Below are 20,881 nucleotides of genomic sequence, written 5' to 3' on the forward strand. Positions count from 1 at the left end.
CTTAATATTGAAATATCGGATGAAAAAAAATTAGACAAAAGTTGAATGATTATTATAATATTATAATATAATATTACACTATATAATAAGTATACATAGATAGAATATTTTCTTTTTAAGAAATTGTCCATTATCTCCAAATGAGCAAGGTGTCGATTTGAAATATATGTATAATATACAGCCCATTACGCACCACCTTAAAAATTGAGCATTTTTGATGTCTCGAATTTCCTAAACCAGTTGTCCCATCTAGGTGATTTTTTTTATAATATCCTCCTTAAGGTGATACAGTAGCGATCAACAGGTAGCAAAAACGCGTTCCAAGATTGCGGCTGTAATTTTGAATATTTTTTCGAGATATTTGGCACACGTATTCGTAATATAATAAAGAATGGCGGTACAGAGCCCAATTTGAAAAATATATTAATATGTGGAAATTACTCTGTAATTAAATACAATATTAAAAAAACAAGCCTGTACCGCCATTAAGAAGAACAAAAAATACACTTTCTTCAAATAAACTTTTTTATGCGATGCCTAGATTTTGTGTCATTTTGGAACTACTAAAATTTTTTATTTCATTAGTAGTTCCAAAATGACACAACATCTAGGCATTGGATAAAAAAGTTTATTTGAAGAAAGTGTATTTTTTTGTTCTTCTTAATGGCGGTACAGGCTCGTTTTTTTAATATTGTATTTAATTACAGAGTAATTTTCACATATTATTATATTTTTCAAATTGGGCTCTGTACCACCATTCTTTATTATATTACGAATGCGTGTGCCAAATATCTCAAAAAAATATTCAAAATTACAGCCGCAATCTTGGAACGCGTTTTCGCTACCTGTTGCTCGCTACTGTTTCCTCTTAAGCTTGTCATGCACGGGGAGCTATATACTGTAATATATATTATATCACATCGCTCTCTATAGTAATGAGTGAGCCTGCACACACGGAACCATTAGTTCCGTGTGCCACATCAATGAGGGTTGTTTGTCTCGTTAATTTATTGACTAATACGAGATCTGGGCCCGGATTACGTACACTCGATACGCATCGTATCCGCCATGTTTTACTGTAGCGCCTTATGGGAAAACATGGCGGATACGATGCGTATCGAGTGTACGTAATCCGGGCCCAGGTCTATTATGCGCCACTGTTTGGTCTGTGAGCACAGTGGGGTCCCAGTATAGCTTGTAGTTGCCATCCTCAAGCATACTCTCAGGGACGTATTGATAATATGGGAGATGGTCGGTTTGGAGATATGGGTTTATTATTATTATTATTATTAATTATTATTGTAGTACCATTTAAACACAACGTTTTAAAAACTTTTTTGCCTGTTATTGCTTTTTCGAAAAGTTAATTTTTATCGAAATATTTTGAATATTTGTCAAATCCACCACATATTTGTATATGGTTAAGTACCATTATGGAGACTTGGTAATATTATGCAAACTTATTTATGCTTTACATTTTTAGGTATATTTTGAACCATATTAAAAAAGAAGCCAGATCTCGATAAAACGTGCCTTATCGAAAAAAATACAAAGAGGCAAAAAAGTTTTAAAAACATTCTGTTTAACTAATGGTACCTCAGTAATAGTTTAATTGGAACGTACACATTCAAAATTACTGAATAGAGAATTGAAAACCCTTTCAACTGAGGTGCCACACAACCCCTATTCCCATTTAAAAAAATCATTGATTACGTCATCACGCTCAGATGGATGACATCACTAGTATGAAATATATGTCAAAAAGTTGTAATTTAAACACAAAAATCGACCTGTTTCCGGATTTTTCTCTATAGTCGTCCATTTTAGAGAAAATTAATTTATTCCATAATTTAGGACCTCTCTGTATATATTATATCACATCGCTCTCTATAGTAATGAGTGAGCCTGCACATACGGAACCATTTGTTTCCTGTCTGCAGGCTCACTCATTACTATAGAGAGCGATATGATATAATATACATATATTACAGCATAGCTCCCTGTGCATGACAAGCTTAAGGAGGTAACCTATAGCCTAGGCTATAATATTATAAAAAAATCACTTAGATGGGACAACAGGTTTAGGAAATACGAGACATCAAAAATACCCCATATTTAAGGTGGTGCGTTAATTTCTTGGAGAAGTGTATTGTAATTTAATGTAAATAATGTAATATCCAATAATTGTAATTTAATATAAGATGTAATATAAGTTTCTTAAAAAATATATTTTTTATTTCCCACAATACATTCTTCACAGGTCTAAATATCAACTATAGACGTCCACCGAACGTCCTCCCAGGACGTTAGATGGATGTTCGGCAGCAAGACATTGGACCAAACTGGGACGCCCTATGAAGGCCCAATTGACGTCCACCGAACGTTCCCTTGGACGTTAGGTGGACCTCCATTGGACGTTTGGCAAAGTGGAATTTGGACCAAAATTGGACGTCCTGTTAAGGTCCAATTCACGTCCCCTAGGACGTCCGATTAAGGTCCGATTTACGTCCGATTAAGGTCCAATTTACGTCCAATTAAGGTCCCATTTACGTCCGATTAAGGTCCAATTTACGTCCGATTAAAGTCCAATTTACGTCCGATTAAGGTCCAACTTACGTCCGATTAAGGTCCAATTTACGTCCGATTAAGGTCCAACTTACGTCCGATTAAGGTCCAATTTACGTCCGATTAAGGTCCAAGTTACGTCCGATTAAGGTCCAATTTACGTCCGATTAAGGTCCAATTTACGTCCGATTTAGGTCTAATTTACGTCCGATTAAAGTCCAATTTACGTCCGATTAAGGTCCAATTTACGTCCGATTAAGGTCCAATTTACGTCCGATTAAGGTCCAATTTACGTCCGATTGAGGTCCAATTTACGTCCGATTAAGGTCCAATTTACGTCCGGTTAAGGTACAATTTACGTCCGATTAAGGTCCAATTTACGTCCCCTAGGACGTCCGATTAAGGTCCAATTTACGTCCGATTAAGGTCCAATATACGTCCCCTCGGACCTTAGATGGACGTCCAATGGACGTTCGGTAGCGCGACATTTGGACCAAAATAGGACGTATAAAGGACGTTCCTCGGACGAAAACGGACGTCCAATGGACGTCCCTAAAGTACGTGAAGGACGTCCAATGGACGTCCATTGGACGTCCTTGTGCTATTAGGGTAATAACTGAAAAAATATATATAGTATACAATAAAAACTAATAAGCAATCGAGAAAAGAGAAAAAGTAATTTTTTTAATTAATATATTAATTAATATATATATGGAAACGTTTTGATCATTATGGTCAGAAGCTTATATTCCATATGAAAGCAGCCTTTAGCTTTTATTGTTGGAACGCAAGTATAATTAAGAGAATGTAAACCTATTATGAAGAGTGTATTGTCAATTATCAAGCATTAACTTGAATGTTGAAACAATTTCAAGTGATATTGGATCAAACTTTTTGAATTAGCTAAATTATATAATGTTACTCCTGAAAATCCTGAATTTCAAGTAGTCAGTCATAAATTGTTTTATATATTTGACCTAAGTTATTGTTTTATACAAACTACAGAAACAATTTAATGAAACATAGTTTATTAAATTTAATTTAGGTTTGCTGATAAAAGTACTTTATGGAAGTTTTTGTGAGTATTGGATTCTCAACTTTTTAAACACAGCACGTGGCTTGTGGAATGAACACATATAAAATATGAATTTGTGCTCTTCCTGCAGATGCATTATTTGGTACAGTAGAGGTAAAAGAAAGGTGGAGGTCAAAGAAAGAGGAGAATTTGTATGATATTTTAGATTCAAATTCTTTGTGAAATCCCAATAAATACAAAATTAATTTTTTATACGATAGTTTATAGTTCATGAAAAAGCTTAAAATAATTAATTCACATAATCAAGATATCTCAAAAAGAATTAAATTGTATAAATGTTGGAAAATAACAATTAATAGTTGTAGGCTATATAAGAAAATATATATAGAAAATAAGTCTATACAAAATATTATGAGCTACAAACTGATACAAAAACAAAATACTAACGCCAAGCCAAGCCAAACAAACAACTGTGACAACAAACGCCGATCCTGTACAAGACAAATGTCACCAAAATTATTTGCTATTCATACAAATTGAGAAATGGCCGATCTGGCACATGCGCATAAAAATTTAGTTCATAGATAATCCGTTTGTGTCGGTTCTTGGGAGATATGTATTCTTTGATATTATGAATCAGTAGAAACGATTATATTTAAATTTGGTAAATTATAACTCCAATCGACCAGAGCACGACCACACAACCCAAAACACAAGTACGCAAATATGGTTGTGTGAAGCGTGGCTCGAAGCCGTGCAATTTACGAGACTCGCTCGATCTGTAGATCCTTGTGTCCTCATCTCGCCAATTAACCCTTAACTACAGACATCCCAATATTATCACGTAACTACAGACTCCCGGTATTTTTTACCGGTCATTATAAAATAGAGTCAAAATATAAAGTTAATAATAAAAAACAAAAACGTTTTGCATTATGTGTTTTATGGAGTCTCTAGATATGGGAAAAATGGTAAAATGAGTGATTTTAATAATATAATACAATATTTTTGAAGAATAATCTATTAAACCAGAATTTTGGTAACATTTTTGGTCTATTGAAACAAACGGCCATAAATGCTATGGACAAAAATTTAAACTTTTTTTTAACAAATAAACGTAACATAGAATCACAAAGGAAATATAAAATAGCATCCACGAAAATTTTTTACATCCATGAAAAAAATCTGCAAGGGGTAAAATTGTAATAAAATTAAATGGCAATTCCATTTTTGCAAAGTGGCCTCAAAATTTTTATCTTCAAATTTAACCTTCATTGAAGGTCCAGGATGTCTTCCACAGTCCATTTCTTTACTTTTTCCCCAAAAGCACAAAAAAATAATGTAAACATTTCAGATTTACAAATATAGTACTCATATAAAAATACTCCCTTAACACAGACATCCGGTAATTTTTACCAGTTAAGATTTTTGATGTGTACCAGAAAAGAAAATATTGACAATACACAATACACGCTTTGACTAGCATTGTTATACAAACTGCCCGAGAGGTACAGAGACACATGAACTTGTAAGTTGTGAGGTTACCACGAAATCCACATTTTGGGAATGCCCGCCGGTAAAAAATACCGGATGTCTGTAGTTAACAGTGTTGCCAACTTAGTGGATTCTCCACTAAAACTGGTGGTTTTGAGCCACGATTTAGTGGCAAAATATTGCGTTTAGTGGCTGGTGGAATTTTCTAGTGGTTTAGTAAATTTCAGTTTCAATTATTCACACATTATGCTTCCAAGGTAGCGCTATCTCTTGTACGGATAGTATATGTATATAAAATTGCAGAAAACTGTAAAATTTTCAAATTGTCATCTATTACAGCTTTCTGTAATTCTATTAGGTACTATTTATTAGGAAAGAAATCTGTTAGGATATAAAATATGGGTGTGGCCGTAAAATATGACATGAACGTCATGAAATGAACAACAGTGAAACGCCAGAAACGCCACAGTGGTTATCTTATCATTGCGACTTGTGAGTTTATTGATATTGATACGTAAACGTAACTATGCCGAAACCACAATATAGACAACATTTTCGGGATTCTTGGCTTCAAGACCCACATTTAAAAGATTGGCTACAAGTTATTGAAAGTACTACCGGTCAAGAAGCGAAATGTAAATTTTGTGGTACAACTTTAAGGAGTCACTACGGAGATTTGAAATCTCATGGGATGTCAAAGAAGCATCAACAAAATAAAAAGGTAAATAACTGCTTTTTATTGGTTACTTAAGGCCGCGTCCCACCATCAAATAATTTGATCAAACTGGTTTGAGCAAACTGAAAGTGACAGCTAGTGACGTCACATCCTGAGTGTTCATTGTGGATAATAATGAAAAATTTTAATTTTAAATAAAGTACAAACAAGTTAGACAACTCAATACAAAAAATTTGATCAAACTAGACTGATAGTGAGAGCACAGATTTTTAGAATTTCAAAAAAACTGCAATTGTGACGTCACTTTGACGTACTTCCTCAAGTACGTCAAATTTGCTCAAACTGTTTGATCAAATTATTTGATAGTGAGACGCGGCCTTTATTCATAGGGCTTTTCATCGATTGTCATTTGTTTCGAGCTTCGGTCATATGTTGTATAATCTGTGTATAATATTAATATACACGGATTATACGACATATGACAGGAGCTCGAAACAAATGACTGTGAATGAAAAGCCCTATTGGTCAGGACTGAGCACTTTTTTTCACTAATAAATAAAAATAATTATTTTCTTGAAATACATAATATGGATAATATCAGGATTTATTTATTTATTAAGAACACACCACAATAAATCTAACTGCAAGGACACTCTCCCATGCCGCCATTTTGCGAGTGATCAACTCTCAGATCCGTGTTAGCTCCAGCGCGAAACACAGGAACGGCTTTATTATTTTCCAAAATTTAAAACAAAACAATAATTTAAGTATTAATATTTTTACATATTTTAAACCATTTATGATACAGCGGTAATACAAATTTAAAAGGGAACATTTTATATTTTAAATATATAGGTAATTATCGTCTATCCGTACACTAAATAACTAAATTGTTTCAGGTTATAACTACGCAGCCTAAGATTCCGTTCAAGCCAGAGCCCATTGGAAGTAAAAAAAAGCAAGAAGCCAGACTTGCATTATTTACAGCCATGCATACTAGTATACGTGTCGTTGACCATTTAGGAGAGGTATACAATAATAATCACTAAAAAGATATCGAAAAAGTTCAACTGCACCGAACTAAATGCACCTCGATTATAAAAAATGTGTTAGCACTGCACTTCACCGAGGTTCTAAAAAAAGATTTTAAAGATCAACCATTTAGCCTAATAATTGACGAATCTACAGATATTACTGTGCATAAATACTTGGGTTTGATAATTATTTATTACAGTAAATTACACCAAAAAATAGTATCCACGTTTCTAGACCTTGTTAAAATTCATGAGTGTAATGCTGAAGGCATTGTTTCTACGATAAAGAAAACGATCAAACGATTCGATCTCCGACTTGAAAATTTAATGGGAATTGGTACAGATAACGCTTCTGTGATGGTTGGAGTGAATAACGGAGTCTATGCCAAATTGAAGGAATAAGTACCACACCTGATTTTGGTGCGTTGCTTGTGCCATTCCTTGCAATTGGCTGTTTCAGCTGCTGCAAAAGAATTTTTACCGAGAAATTTGGAGTTTTTAATTAGGGAAACATATGATTGGTTTAGTCGCTCGTCTTCCAGACAATCGCTTTATAAAAAATTATACGAAACCATCAACGATGGACAGAAACCGCTAAAAATAGTTCAAGCATGCCAGACAAGGTGGTTGTCAATCGAATCTGCTGTATCGAGAATATACACGCAATGGCTAGAGCTAAAAACACATTTTTCCATAGCTAAAGTACATGAAAGATGTCACACGGCTGAGTTATTGCACTCTATGTATGCGAACGAGATGAATTACGCATATATTTCATTTTTATATCCAATTCTTATTGAAATAAACCGAGTAAATAAAATGTTCGAGTCAACAGATACGGACCACACCAAATTGTGTGAAGAGTTGATCAACTTGATAAATATGTTGGTCCACAAGGTTACGTTACCTACGAATAAATTTAATATTTTTACTCAAAATATTCGTGATTTTTTGGATCAAAAATGTTATCTTGGATTCCGATTTCAAAATCAAATTCTTGAAATGAGAGAAAAAGGATTACCACGGGAAGACGAAGAAATGATGCGGCATCGGTGCATGACATTTATAGTAAATCTAATTGAAGAAATCAAAAATAGGTTACCAGAAAATTTGACACTGATGAAAAAAATATCCCGAATAAGTGTTGAACAAGCACTTAATCACAATAAAGAACCACTAACTGACATAATGGCTCAGTTCAATAAAAGTGCAGAACATATAGCAAGAGTCGATGATCAGTGGCATCAAATTCATTTATTGAAATGGAATGAGACTAAAAACACAAAAAAATTTTGGAATGAAGTATTGCATTTCAAAGACGCTCAAGGAGAATCGCGGTTTGAAGAATTAGCGACTTTTGCGTTTACTCTACTAATACTGCCTCATTCTAATGCCGATGTTGAGAGACTATTTAGCAGTATGAATGTAATAAAAAACAAGCAGAGGAATAGAATTAAGTTAAATCTTTTAACTGCTATATTAAGAGTACGCTGTGGTTTGAGGTTGGAGGGAAAATGCTGCAATGACTATGAGATTCCAGTAAGCGTTATAAAACAAATCGGTACCAAAGAATCGTAGCAATCCGAAACTGAAGATGATGGTGCAGACATAAATGATTCTTCTGAAGAAGAAGAAATGGTTTAGAATAGTCCTCGTTACTAAATATTTTTTATGTTTCTTTTCTATCTACTTATTAATGTTAATTTACTACAAATTTATTTCAATTTTATTACCTACATAATAAAGGAGACTAATAACTTAATATAAGTACTTATTTTCTTTCCCAAAACAAAACAAAAAAAAAATTAGTGGAAAATTTAGCGATTATGAGTGTAGGACCATTTTTTTGTTAGTGGTTTTCTGGTGGTTTTAAAGGTTGGATCTAGTGGATAGCTAGTTTTACAGTTGGCAACACTGGTAGTTAAGGGTTAATGATTCTTTTGAGAAAGGTAAATTTCCAGAGTACCTAAAGACAGCTATCATTATTCCTCTTCATAAGGGTGGTGAAAAATCTAATTCCTGCAAATATATACCTATTGCATTACTACCGGTACTCCAAAATTATTGAGAGACTCATAAAAGCATGACTTATGTCCTTTCTTGTTGAAAACAACATTTTATTACAAAAGTTCGGCTTTTTAAATAATAAATGTACTGCTGATGCCATGTTTTCTGTACTACATGAGGTTTATCAAGCACTGAGCAATAATCTTCACACTGCCACTGTTTTTTGTGACTATGCCAAAGCTTTTGATTGTGTAAATCATGAAATTTTGATAAAAATAACTAAATTTCTATGGAATTCGAAGAATTTCTTTGAATTGGTTTCAATCTTACTTGGATAGTTGGAAACAACTGGTTAGAGCAAATAATACAGACTCTAGTCTCCAAAATATTGTATGTGGGGTCCTCTACAAACCACAAGGTTCAGTATCAGGTCCTCTACTTTTCCTTACGTTTATTAATGACATCCCTAGTTTAAAAATTAATGGAAAAAATTTTCTTTTTGCTGATGATACCAGTATTACTTGGAGCAACTCAAATATTGCTACTATACCTTCTGATCTACTCACGATAAAAACCTGGTCCGATTCTAATTTACCTTTTTTTAACAAAAGACAGTAGCATTATCCTATACAGGAGCTCGTCAATCATTACCTCTTAACACATTCACAGACACAACTGCATATGAAGCCACTTACTCCATAAGATGTGTCTACATCTAAAGTGTGTCTGTGAATGTGTTAATAACAGCCAGATCAGTATCGTTGATTCTGTAAAGTTTCTTGGTATTTTTTTTAGATAGCAATCTTAAGGGTTAAAAGGGTCTAAAGGGATAAACATTCACTGAAAGCGATATTATCTTTAATACCCGTGGTGCCTTCAACATTTAATGTCTGACTAAATTATTCTTTATAGGCAAAAAAATTTAAGGAATTTTGAATTAATTAGTTTTTAAATAAGTACATTTAGCAGCAACAGTTGTAACGTAATTGTGTCAACTCGACAGTATTTAACTAGTTATTTGAATTTAATACCCTAGCTAGGGCATTATTTTTCAAAATAAATATTGAAAAATAACGCCCTAGGGCATTATAATATAACTTACTTCGAAATCATGTACAGTGGAACCTCGATTATCAGTCTCTCCATTAACCATCACCTCTGTTAACCGTCAGGGTACATACAGAAGTTGTATTGAGTTATACATTAGCAATCATTTAAATGCAAAAAAATAAAAAAAAAAGGTAATTTGATTTGTGATGAGGACCCAAACGGCTATCCATTGCTGACAGATAAAGAACTCATTGAAATGGCAACAAAGGCGGACCAAACCTATTCGGAAGCTGACACAGTAGCTATATTGATGCTTGGACACAAGGAAGCTTGACTGTAGCTATATTGATGAACCTATTGTAACTGACAAAGATTTGCGTAAATAATCTAGAGAAGCTGCATCGCATATGCAATTATTCATCGAGTGGTATTCTCAACAAGAAGAAGCCAATAAAGTAGATTGCATGATCTTATGCCTTATGCCGATTAAGAAATTCAGCCGTCGCAAAATATGAAGCAGCAGTAAAACAAACACAAATTTCAGAATATTTTAAATTGATTCGATTGTATGAACACAAATCCCTCTTATATTGTCAAACAAACCATACAAATGAAATTTGAGAGTTGTACTATGAATTTTTATTTTTTTTTTAATGTTCTGTTAACCGTCTTTTCCCTTCCGTCATACCCTTGGTCTGGTGCCCTGACAGATAATCGAGGTTCTACTGTAATAATATTAATGTCCGACTGGTATATTATTTGACAAATAATGACATGGTTTTGAAGTCAGTTTGATAAATAATGACATGATTTTGAAGTCAGTTAAGTATGATATAATGCCCTAGGCTCTAGGGCATTATTTTGAAAAATTACGCCCTAGGGTATTAAATTTAAATAACTAGTTAAATACTGTCAAGTTAACAAATAACAACCCAAGTAAAACTATGGTTACCACAATTACGTTACGACTATTGCTGGTAAATGTACTTATTTGAAAACTAATTAATTCAAAATTCCTTCAATTTTTTGCCTATAAAAAATAATTTAGTCGGACATTAAATGTTGAAGGCACCACGGGTATTAACGATAATATCGCTTTCAGTCAACTTATATCCCTCAGGCCAAAGGTCCTCAGTATATACACCATTGACCTCAAGTGTTATTATCCTTATAATACCCTTGGTACCTTAACTATAATCTCACAATCAGCCCATAGAAGGTGTCAAACAAATAAAATATTTGGGAATCATACTTGATAATTTATTAACAATTAAACGATTACTTTATTGATTACAGTTAATTTATTTAATGGAAATTAAGGTAATAATAATAATGTTTATTCAAAAATAATCAAATATAAAATCTTCCTGAGACTAAAAACATATTTAAGTGTATAATTAATAAGAATTAACATAGGAAGCCACAAGGAAATAAATCTGCACGTAGCTATAGCCCAAAGTAACTCCTGTTATTTATCCAAATCTTTACTAGTCAAACACATTTGTTTTGAAATTCCAGCAGTTTCTTCTTTTTATACCTTTTAAATATCTGGTGGTTGTTCCTAAAACAAAGACATAAATAAAAATTCTACATTGTGTACCATAAAAAAATCATAAAAATGTGGAAAGTATCACAAGAATAAAGAAAAGTCCCAGATATAAAATTCACTATTAAAATAAAAATAGTAAATAATTATTTATATCTGACACTTTTCTTATTGGAACTTCTTTTTGGTAACATCCTTAATCTCTGACTTTTACAATTTATAAGACAAGAGATGATGAATAAAGAAAGGGAAAAGGACTCTGCAGTATACAGTTACATTCTGCTTTCATTAATCTAGAAAAAAGATCAGAAAGATAATTCAAAGTCCGAAATTGTAAAAGTCAAAAAGAGATTAAGGATGTACCAGAAAGGGGTTCCAATAAGAAAAGTTTCAGATTTAAATAATTATTTACTATTTTAATAGTGAATTTTGTATCTGGGACTTTTCTCTTTTCTTTAAGAGATATCGCTGAAGCATCCTAATAGTAGATAACTATTTTTGAAATTCCACTTAAATAGACAATTTGATTTCGTTTTGATTCAGAGGTGTGCAGGCAGCTCCACTGGGGACGCCGTAAGGCAGAAACAACTGTCTGGAAATTGTGTATCGCCTCTGGATCGAAAGGAAACATAAACTGTCTCTTCACTATCACAAGAGTATTTTAATATTTTTATTGAATAAAAGTAGTCAAAAAAAAAAGGACTAGTTGGTGGAGCGAAGAGATAAAAATAGCTGTGAAAGAAAAGAAAGTACCATGGAGAGCTTATCTAGAAAATAACAGTTAATAAGCAAGGAAGCTTGTGAAAGAAAAAGTTAAAAAAGCTAAATTGGAACAGTGGGAGAGATTTGGAGAAAAGATGGAGCAAGACAGTAGTAGGACAAACCAAAAATTGTTCTATAAAGGTCTGAAAAAATGACAGGTAAATCAGGTAGTACTGTCGTGCAAATAAAAAAAAATAAAAATGGAGAAACACTTACCCAACCACAAGATAGAGTTAATAGATGGAGTAAATATTTCAAAGAGTTGAGTAATGAAATAACAATGGAAGAATTAACGGAAGCCATTGCAAAAATGAAAAATAGTAAAGTGGCAGGAATAGATAATATATCAAAACAAGATTGTTGAAATATATGGGGGAATCTGCATTACACTACTTACACAAATTACTGATAACAATTTGGAAACAGAAACGCATCCCAGAAGATTGGGCAACAGCAGTTATGGCTCTTCTGCTAAAAAAGGGAGGTAAAAAAGTAATGTTCAAATTATCAAGGTATTTTCATGCTAAGTGTACTGGCTAAGATTTATGAATGAACACTGGAGATGAGACTGAGAAAGAAAGTGGAACATCAACTAGACGATGCACAAAAAGGTTTCTGACCGGGCACAGTGTCCAAGATCATATCTTTACTATAAGATAATGGAAAAAGCCTTTGACAAGGTACCCGGACATCACATTTGGAAAGGGCTTGAACTGTTCGATGTTGGAGGAGAACTAATTGATGCAAGTAAAATTTATGTACTGGAACATTGCGCGAGCATTAAACTGTGAATCAAACAAATTTGCTAATACACAAGGAGTAAGGCAAGGTGGAGTTTTAAGCTTACTGCTATTCATTATAATATATATATGAATGAACCAATAAAAAAATGCAGTAGAGTCCCGAAAATTAGATTTAGGTTACCATTGATTAAAAAGTATAACTCTGAGTAAATGTGTATTTGCAGATGACATTGCATTGATACCAAGTGTGTGTGTGTGTGTGAAAAAATGGCTTGGATGCGAGTCCGTTAGCCACAGATTTTTATTTTATTTTTACCTCAATTTATTAGTTTTGTTATATTTATACGTATTTCACTTAAATGATTATATTTGTTTCTTTCAAGTAGTTTATGAGTAATTTAAATATTTCCATTGATACCAAGTTCAGAGAAATCTTTACAAAGCAACCTAAATTTATAGATGAGAGAACTTGCAGACAAAGGAATGAAAATAAAATTAGCAAAGACCAAAACTTTACTTATTTCCAAGACACCGAGAGAAATCCATATAAACCTAGACAGAAATTTAGTAGGTAGAACATATGAACGATTTTAAATATTTATAAACTATAATAGACAAAAAATGCAAAAAAAAATGAACAACAGAATTGCTAAAACATCACGATTATATCACTCCCTCACTACAGGTTTCATTAGCAAAAGAGAAATTAGTGAGAAGACAAAAGCGACAGTATATTATATACCTCCCTTCTCTGCTTCATGGAAGTGAAACATGGCTGGCTTTCCTAATAATTAAGCTTGAATTATCACATCTTTATTATTATTGTAGACCTTTAAAATCCTTATTAATTGAATTACATTAAACTTACCACTTATAAAATGTTTACTTTTCATATTTTAATTTTAGTTCCCTTATATCTGTTCTTGTTGCTTTTATCCATTGTCCCCGGCTATGTTTGGATAATTCATTTAAATGTATTGCATGGGGAGCCTTGGGAACAGTACAAAATAAGACTTTTCCCTCTCTGCCCTACTCCCACAATTTACAACAATACAAGTTACATGTATAAGCTTATCAAGAAAGCCCTTGCTACTTGCAAACTGATAACTGCTATGGACTAATTCAGTTCTGTAGGCGATAAACTACTTTATATTTGATTTGCTATCACAATTTCGCTGCACAATCGACAATAAAAAATAAAAACAAGCAGGATATTCTTTGTAAATATTAGGATTAGGTTATGTTATGTGCCCCCAGTTAGGCCATATTCGGAAGTTCCTTGTCCCTTTGCTTGATTGGCACACCGATAATTTTCGTTTAATACTGTCCGCTGTCATGAGCCGCTGTCACATCCGCTGTAATTTACACTCAAATGTCCATAGAATTTACACTTCACTCAAAAGTGTAACCATAGAGGTATATATTAACATAGAGGGAGCCTACCTTCCGCGCTTCCTGACGACAAGATCTCATGGACTGGTTTGCTGCATCTCTTTCTAACACATTGTATCAAAAATCTATGATGACATTCAGTGTGAACATAGGCACGGAAGAGTAGGACAACTGTAGCAGCTTTACTATGCGTAAGAGTGAAACAGCACTAATCCAAATAAAAAAGATGGTGTCGTCACTTCGCTCTGAATGACACTCTCTCTATGCTAATATATAACTCTATGAGTGTAACACTAAAAAACAAAGGAACAGACCTTTAGGCCCGGTTGTACAATCGAAGTTCAACGCCGGCTCAGCGCCATTACCGAGTTCAGGGCAAGAAGTGCGTTGTACATACAAAGTTTAAGCTTGAGCTCGGTTTAAGCCCGGGTTCAGCTGAGCGGTCGATATTCGGCGGTTTAACGTTGGTTCAAGGATTTTTAACCTCACATTTTTGTCATTGTCAAATTCATTGTGAGTTTGTTTGTATTTTTTTTTTAAATGAATCCAATTGAAATTGAAAATTTAACGGATGATGAAGATTTTTTAGAATTGTTAAATATTGTTGAAGGAAGGAGAAGACAGAAACAATTTAGACGCAGAGAAGATCATTTTCTAAAATGGAATAATACTGAATTTCTGCAAAGATTTAGACTGTCTAAAGATGCAGTTCGCTATTTACACAATAAAATTGCTGATCAGATAAAAAATCAAACTGATAGGTAAGAACTTTAAACAATGGGAAATAATATGTTGGTTATTAATTGAAATTTACAACTTTTTAGGAACCATGCTGTATGTTCTGAAGACATGGTTTTTGTTGCTTTAAGGTTTTACGCGACGGGTTCCTTTTTCCAAGTTGTGGCTGATTTTGTGGGCATTGACAAATCAACAGCTTGCAGAATTATCCAGAAAGTATCCAGAGCAATTGCCAGTCTCAACAAGGAGTTCATTAAAATGCCACAAAGGGAAGGTGAGATGAGAACAATTAGTAGAGAGTTCTACAAAATAAGCCGTTTTCCAAGATGCATTGGTGCTGTTGACTGCACTCACATAAAAATTTCTTCACCTGGTGGACAAGAAGCGGAAATTTATAGAAATCGCAAGGGATTTTTTTCTTTAAATGTCCAAGTAGTGTGTGATGCACAGTGCAGAATGCAGAATATAGTATGTCGGTGGCCTGGTTCTACACATGACTCGACCATATTCAACAATTCTAGGTTAAGAGCCGATTTAGAAAGGGATCATTATAGAAGGTATCTTTTGGTTGGTGATAGTGGTTATGGCATCAAAAAATACCTTATAACACCCTTAGGCAATCCTCAATCACCAGCAGAAAATCTGTTTAATGAGGCACAAATCAGAACAAGGAATCCAATAGAAAGAACATTTGGTATATGGAAACGGCGGTTTCCTGTATTGGTCTTTGGAATAAGGGTAAAGTTAGAACGGGTAGAAGCAATTGTAATTGCAACATCAGTGTTGCACAATATTGCAATGCTATTTAATGACCCCCTACCCGTACTACACGAAGAAGAGGAAGCAGCGATGGCCTTAGCCAATGTAGAAAATGAAATTGTTGTTGATAGAGGAGCAAGAGAGATAGACAACAATATAACAAGACATCAACTTGTTCATGAATATTTTTCTAATTTATTAAATTAAGGTGATACAGTAGCGATCAACAGGTGGCAACAAACGTGGTCCAATATTGCGAACTTTCAAAAGTGAGGCAACAGTGCGTCGGTAATTCGACACTGAGGTTTATACTATCAAAAACAATAATTTTTATACACATAGGCGCAAAATGTTGCCAAGTCAGGGACATTCGATTTCTTGTTATAAAAAAATCTATTTTTAGTAGTTCCAAGATTACACAAAATCTAGGTATGGGGTAAAAAAGTTTATTTGAAGTAAGTGTATTTTTTTGTCTTTCTTAATGGCGGTACAGGCTCCTTTTTTCAATATTTTATTTATGTGTAGAGTAATTTCCATATACTAACATATTTCTAAAATTGGGCTCTGTACCGCTATTCTTTATTATTTTACGAATATGTGTACCAAATATCTCGACAAACTATTCAAAATTAGAGCCGCAGTCTTGGAACACGTTTATTGCTACCTCTTGATCGCTGTTTCCTCTTAAGGATATAGGATTAAATAATAACACTAGTTTACAACCAATTTGCGACTGGAATGCAAAATGGTGTTTTGTTAATTTTTGCTCTCTGAATATGAATATGATGATGAAAAGTTTCTAACACGTAAGATTTTTGAGTTATGATTTAAAAAAAAATGAGTTACGATTTTTGAGTTATGAGTATTTTACTAATTTTTTTTAAAACAGTCATTTGTAATATATCGGTGAGTGATGTTATCAAATTAACGTTTTTCCTAAAAATTGTGCATAATTTGACAACACTGGAATATCTACGAATAACACATAACATTTAAATAAAGAATAAACCAAAGGTAATCCTTAATCAGTAAAACTACTCATTTAAACTTATTATAGTTCTAAACCGTTTTAACCACTGTTACTTCTGCATGACAAAAGTGTCTGGGTTTCCAAGGAAAGGCAAGCATACAATTGAATATCCAGATATTATCTCAGCAATAAAACCGGTTTTCCATGGAGAAGGTTTACCAGTTCCAGGACCCCCGGCAAATTGGGAAGAAGATTTGGAAATGTATGGCGATAAAAGTTAACCCGATGATGTATCAGAAAAGAATTATTCTTATTTTCCCGAAAGCGACGAAAAAGCACCTTATTGCATCCAACAAGCCGAATTACATGATTTAGTTCGAGACCTTCACTTGCCCAAAAGACAAACAAACAAACAAAAATGCTTAACAAACTCTAGGTTCTACATTACAATAATGGATTTTTTTAATGGAATTTACTAGCCAGTAAAACTTACAATATTTAGGAACCGTAACCAGGAGCTATCCTAGTTTTTTACTAAGCAGGATAAAATATGTGTGTTTGTAGTAATCCACATAGTGTTATGGGAAAATTGGGATAGGCAGAAAATTGTGTACAAAAGACTTACTATGGTTTTTGTTTCTAGTTCTGAACTTATGTGTATATAGTATAAAAGAATTTTTATAATAAACAGCAATATTTGGTGCATTCTCTAACTCAACATCTAACATTTCACCTGACAAGACAATGTATGCGTGGACCCCTAAGCAGAAATGCACGGCACCTTAAGAAGAAGATAATTCAAAATTTATACGTGGTGGAAAATTTTAGTGTTTGAATTCGCATTCAGGACGCTTTAAACTCTCCGGTACAGCCATTTTAACATCAGTCGCATTTTTTTGTTTTTTTGTCGACTAGTGTAAAATTACTTTGCTAGTATTAATTAGGAATTACTTTTGAGTTTGGTTAAATGGTAGATTAAGGGGTTACATAGGTCTTGTGGGTAAAAAAAGTACTTTTAAAAAAAATTATATCTCGAAAACTAAAATTATTTTTATTTATAATTGGAACACGTAAAAGTATAGTACTTACTTAAGGTACTCTCAAAAAAAAATTTAGCCAATAATATTAATTTTTGTAGAGTTGACTGCAATTTTTAAACAACAGCCCTTTCTTTTGCGGTGGGCAACATAACTAGTCCAGTCTCATCTGAAATCAAAAAGTTTCTTATAGTTTATACCTCTGGCTAGTGAATAAACGAAGGAATTTTTATTAGATGAAGTTATTTTTGTTTTATAAAAATGGTCATTTAAAAAAAAATGAGAAAAATTGGGGTCAAAAATGTGTTTATTATGTAAAATCTTCAAATTTCATTTTTTTAATTCCTTCGTTCATTCACTAGCCAGAGAATACTATAAACTACAAGAAACTTTTTGATTTCAGATGAGACTGGACTTAGTTATGCTGCCTACTGCAAAAGAAAGGGCTGTTGTCTAAAAATTACAGTCAACTCTACAAAAATAAATATTTTTGGCTAAACATTTTTTTGAGAGTACCTTAGGTACTATACTTTTACATGTTCCAATTATAAATAAAAATAATTTTTAGTTTTTGAGATATAATTTTTTTAAAAGGTCATTTTTTCACCCGTAAGACCTATGTAACCCCGTAAGGTAGTTAATTTAATTAGTATTACTTAAGTTAAGTTAATTTAAATTATTTATAAAAGACAATACTTGGGAATGGGATTGTATTTAATCCTTAACATTTTTGGAAATATGTAAATAACAAACGAAAAGTTACAATCTGCCATCTAGTATGTTCTAAGGTGATAGTATAGATGATAAATGTTTAAGACATAGGTAGTTAGTCTATTTGCTAATTTTTTCTCAACTACATTTTTTAATTTTAAAACTATCACATTGTGTGTGTGTGTGTTTGAGCATTATTGGCTTCGGAGTCAATGTCCATTCGCCATCTTACCTTTTTGGGATTATTTGTATTATTTATGCGGAAGCTCTAAAGGAGTGCTTCCTGCTTTCTACTGATTTGTTCAGGTATGTATCCAATCACAATCCTGCTCCAATTTTACAAAGAACTATTTTATATACCTATATCTAATTTTCAACGATTTTTGTTTTTATTTGGAATTATTTCTTTTCATTTTGATTTTTTTTTATCATTTTTTTATGTATTTTTTTTTATTTATTTATTTATTTTTTTTATATATATATATTTTTTTTTGATATTTTTTTTTTATTTTTCATTGTCTTTTTTTCAATATAATTTGGGATATTAGACTAGGACACAATTTGACGCTCAGGGGTCGATCAGAGCATTTAGACGAGACAGGTGGACCTCGGATAGGCATAGGGCTTAACACGAAAGGAAAAAAAACATAGGTTATAAACTTAATCTAATACATAAAATATGTTTGTACAAAATTTGATAAACATTGAAATCTTCTGCTCTTAATAGTTGAGTTAGGTTATATGGTCTGGTGATTTTGGGTATTTTGGCCATTTCTTCATTTAATAATTTAACCTCGTTTATTATTCTAGAACAGCCTAGGATCATGTGCTCCGCTGTACCTTCTTCTCCACATGAACAATTAGGAGAATCACTCAATTTTATTTTATATTTGTATTGGGGAGTTAAAACATGGTTGAACCTTAACCTGCACAAAACAGAGAAAAACCGCTTGCTTCCCGACAGTCTTGAGAACCAAGACTGGCCAGGAGGCTTGGTAACTATGTTTTTATAAAATTTTCCCTTTGGACTGTTACTATACATTTCTCTCCATTCGGCTAGTATTATGGGTTTTACGTGGCAGGCAATTTCACTGTGGGGACATTTATAACTTAAAAGCTCTCCAGTTCTACTTCCTTTCTTAGCATCTTCGTCCACTTCTTCATTCTCTTTTATTCCACAATGTCCTTTAATCCAAACTAATGATACATTGATTTTTTTTGTTTGTAATTCTTGAAGTTTAATAATTATATTAGTCAAAATATAACTACTACTGATTTGGTGGATATTTTTTATTTTCATAATAGCACTTTTACTATCAGAACAAATTGCAAATGATTCTGCTGTAATTTTCATATTACTTATATACAGGAGAGCTTCTAATATGGCTATTAATTCTGCAGTATATATTGTAAGCTTTTCATTTAATTTAAAGGATTTTTTATGATTTTTATGTGGATCAAATATAGCGCAACCTACTACTACAACCAACTATCACATTAATCATTGTCATATTTTATTGATCCTTTAATACATTATAAATGTATAGGATATGTCATTACAAAATTCAGTATAAAAAACAACATAGTTGTATAGTACAATATTCAAAATGTAACAGTTTTTGGCAAATGATTGTATAAATTTTAATGGCAACACTAGAAGAACTCATAACACTGAGATTTTCAACATTGTTTCATGCTACAATCTATGGTCAAAATTAACTTAAAGCAGGGTTGCAAAAAACATGTTTTTTAATTTTATACAAAACACTTTTTTTTTGTTTTAAACATGTTTTATTTTGTTTTTAAATTTTATGTTTTAAACAAATAAAATATGTTTAAAAACACATGTTTTTTTATTTTAAACATTTTTTATGTTTTAAACATGCGTTTTTTTATTTTATATTTTAAACAAATAAAATGAGGAAAAAACCCTGTTTAAATCATATTTTCTTAAACATAATATGTATTAATAACTTTGATTTTAACTTTTCTTTAACCTAATAAATAAGAAAACCAATTGCAATTAGGAGCTATTGCCTGGGGAACTCCAGACTCTTTACTATTTATAAATTATCATTGCAAGTTGGCTATTGTAATAACCCCTACTGTAAGTTATTTTGTGGTGTTGACTGTTTTTGTAAAATTCATTTCTAGAAGAAAAACAAGTCTTAACATCTGTTTTATTAAAAAATGATTATCCTTTATCGTTTATAAATAAGGAATTGTCAAGATTGGATCGAATGGAACAGAACAACATAGGACGGGATCCTACAACATTCACAAGAAATAATACGAGGAAAATATCAATACCATACATAAAAGGACTATCCGAGAAACTTAAAACAATAGGAAATTAATTCA

General features: G+C 32.5%; 1 protein-coding gene and 1 long non-coding RNA gene across 3 annotated transcripts; one reads left to right on the forward strand and one right to left on the reverse strand.

Moving 5' to 3' along the window:
* The first annotated feature begins 5,501 nt into the window (after positions 1 to 5,501).
* On the forward strand, positions 5,502 to 8,611 carry LOC126884540 (uncharacterized). Of its 2 annotated transcripts, none has more exons than XM_050650497.1 (2): positions 5,502 to 5,816; positions 6,671 to 8,611. In XM_050650497.1, exons 1-2 carry the CDS (start codon positions 5,622 to 5,624, stop codon positions 6,818 to 6,820), a joined length of 345 nt encoding a protein of 114 aa, XP_050506454.1. In that variant the 5' UTR covers positions 5,502 to 5,621; the 3' UTR covers positions 6,821 to 8,611. The 2 variants fall into 2 exon arrangements, with proteins under 2 accessions (XP_050506454.1, XP_050506453.1); XM_050650496.1 differs by having other exon boundaries at positions 5,514 to 5,816; positions 6,671 to 8,601.
* A 2,572-nt stretch (positions 8,612 to 11,183) lies between these two features.
* LOC126884541 (uncharacterized) lies at positions 11,184 to 14,583 on the reverse strand. Its single transcript, XR_007698085.1, has 2 exons — positions 13,782 to 14,583; positions 11,184 to 11,423 (listed from the first exon to the last, which is right to left on the reverse strand). It is a non-coding gene; the product is annotated as an uncharacterized LOC126884541 (long non-coding RNA).
* Positions 14,584 to 20,881: the final 6,298 nt, after the last annotated feature.

The sequence above is a fragment of the Diabrotica virgifera genome, chromosome 5 (genome assembly GCF_917563875.1).
Source record: "Diabrotica virgifera virgifera chromosome 5, PGI_DIABVI_V3a".
NCBI classification, from domain to species: Eukaryota; Metazoa; Arthropoda; class Insecta; order Coleoptera; family Chrysomelidae; genus Diabrotica; species Diabrotica virgifera.

Excerpts from the sequence above, each read along its gene's own strand:
- LOC126884540 (XM_050650496.1), top strand. The coding sequence starts at position 7,547 with ATGTATGCGAACGAGATGAATTACGCATATATTTCATTTTTATATCCA.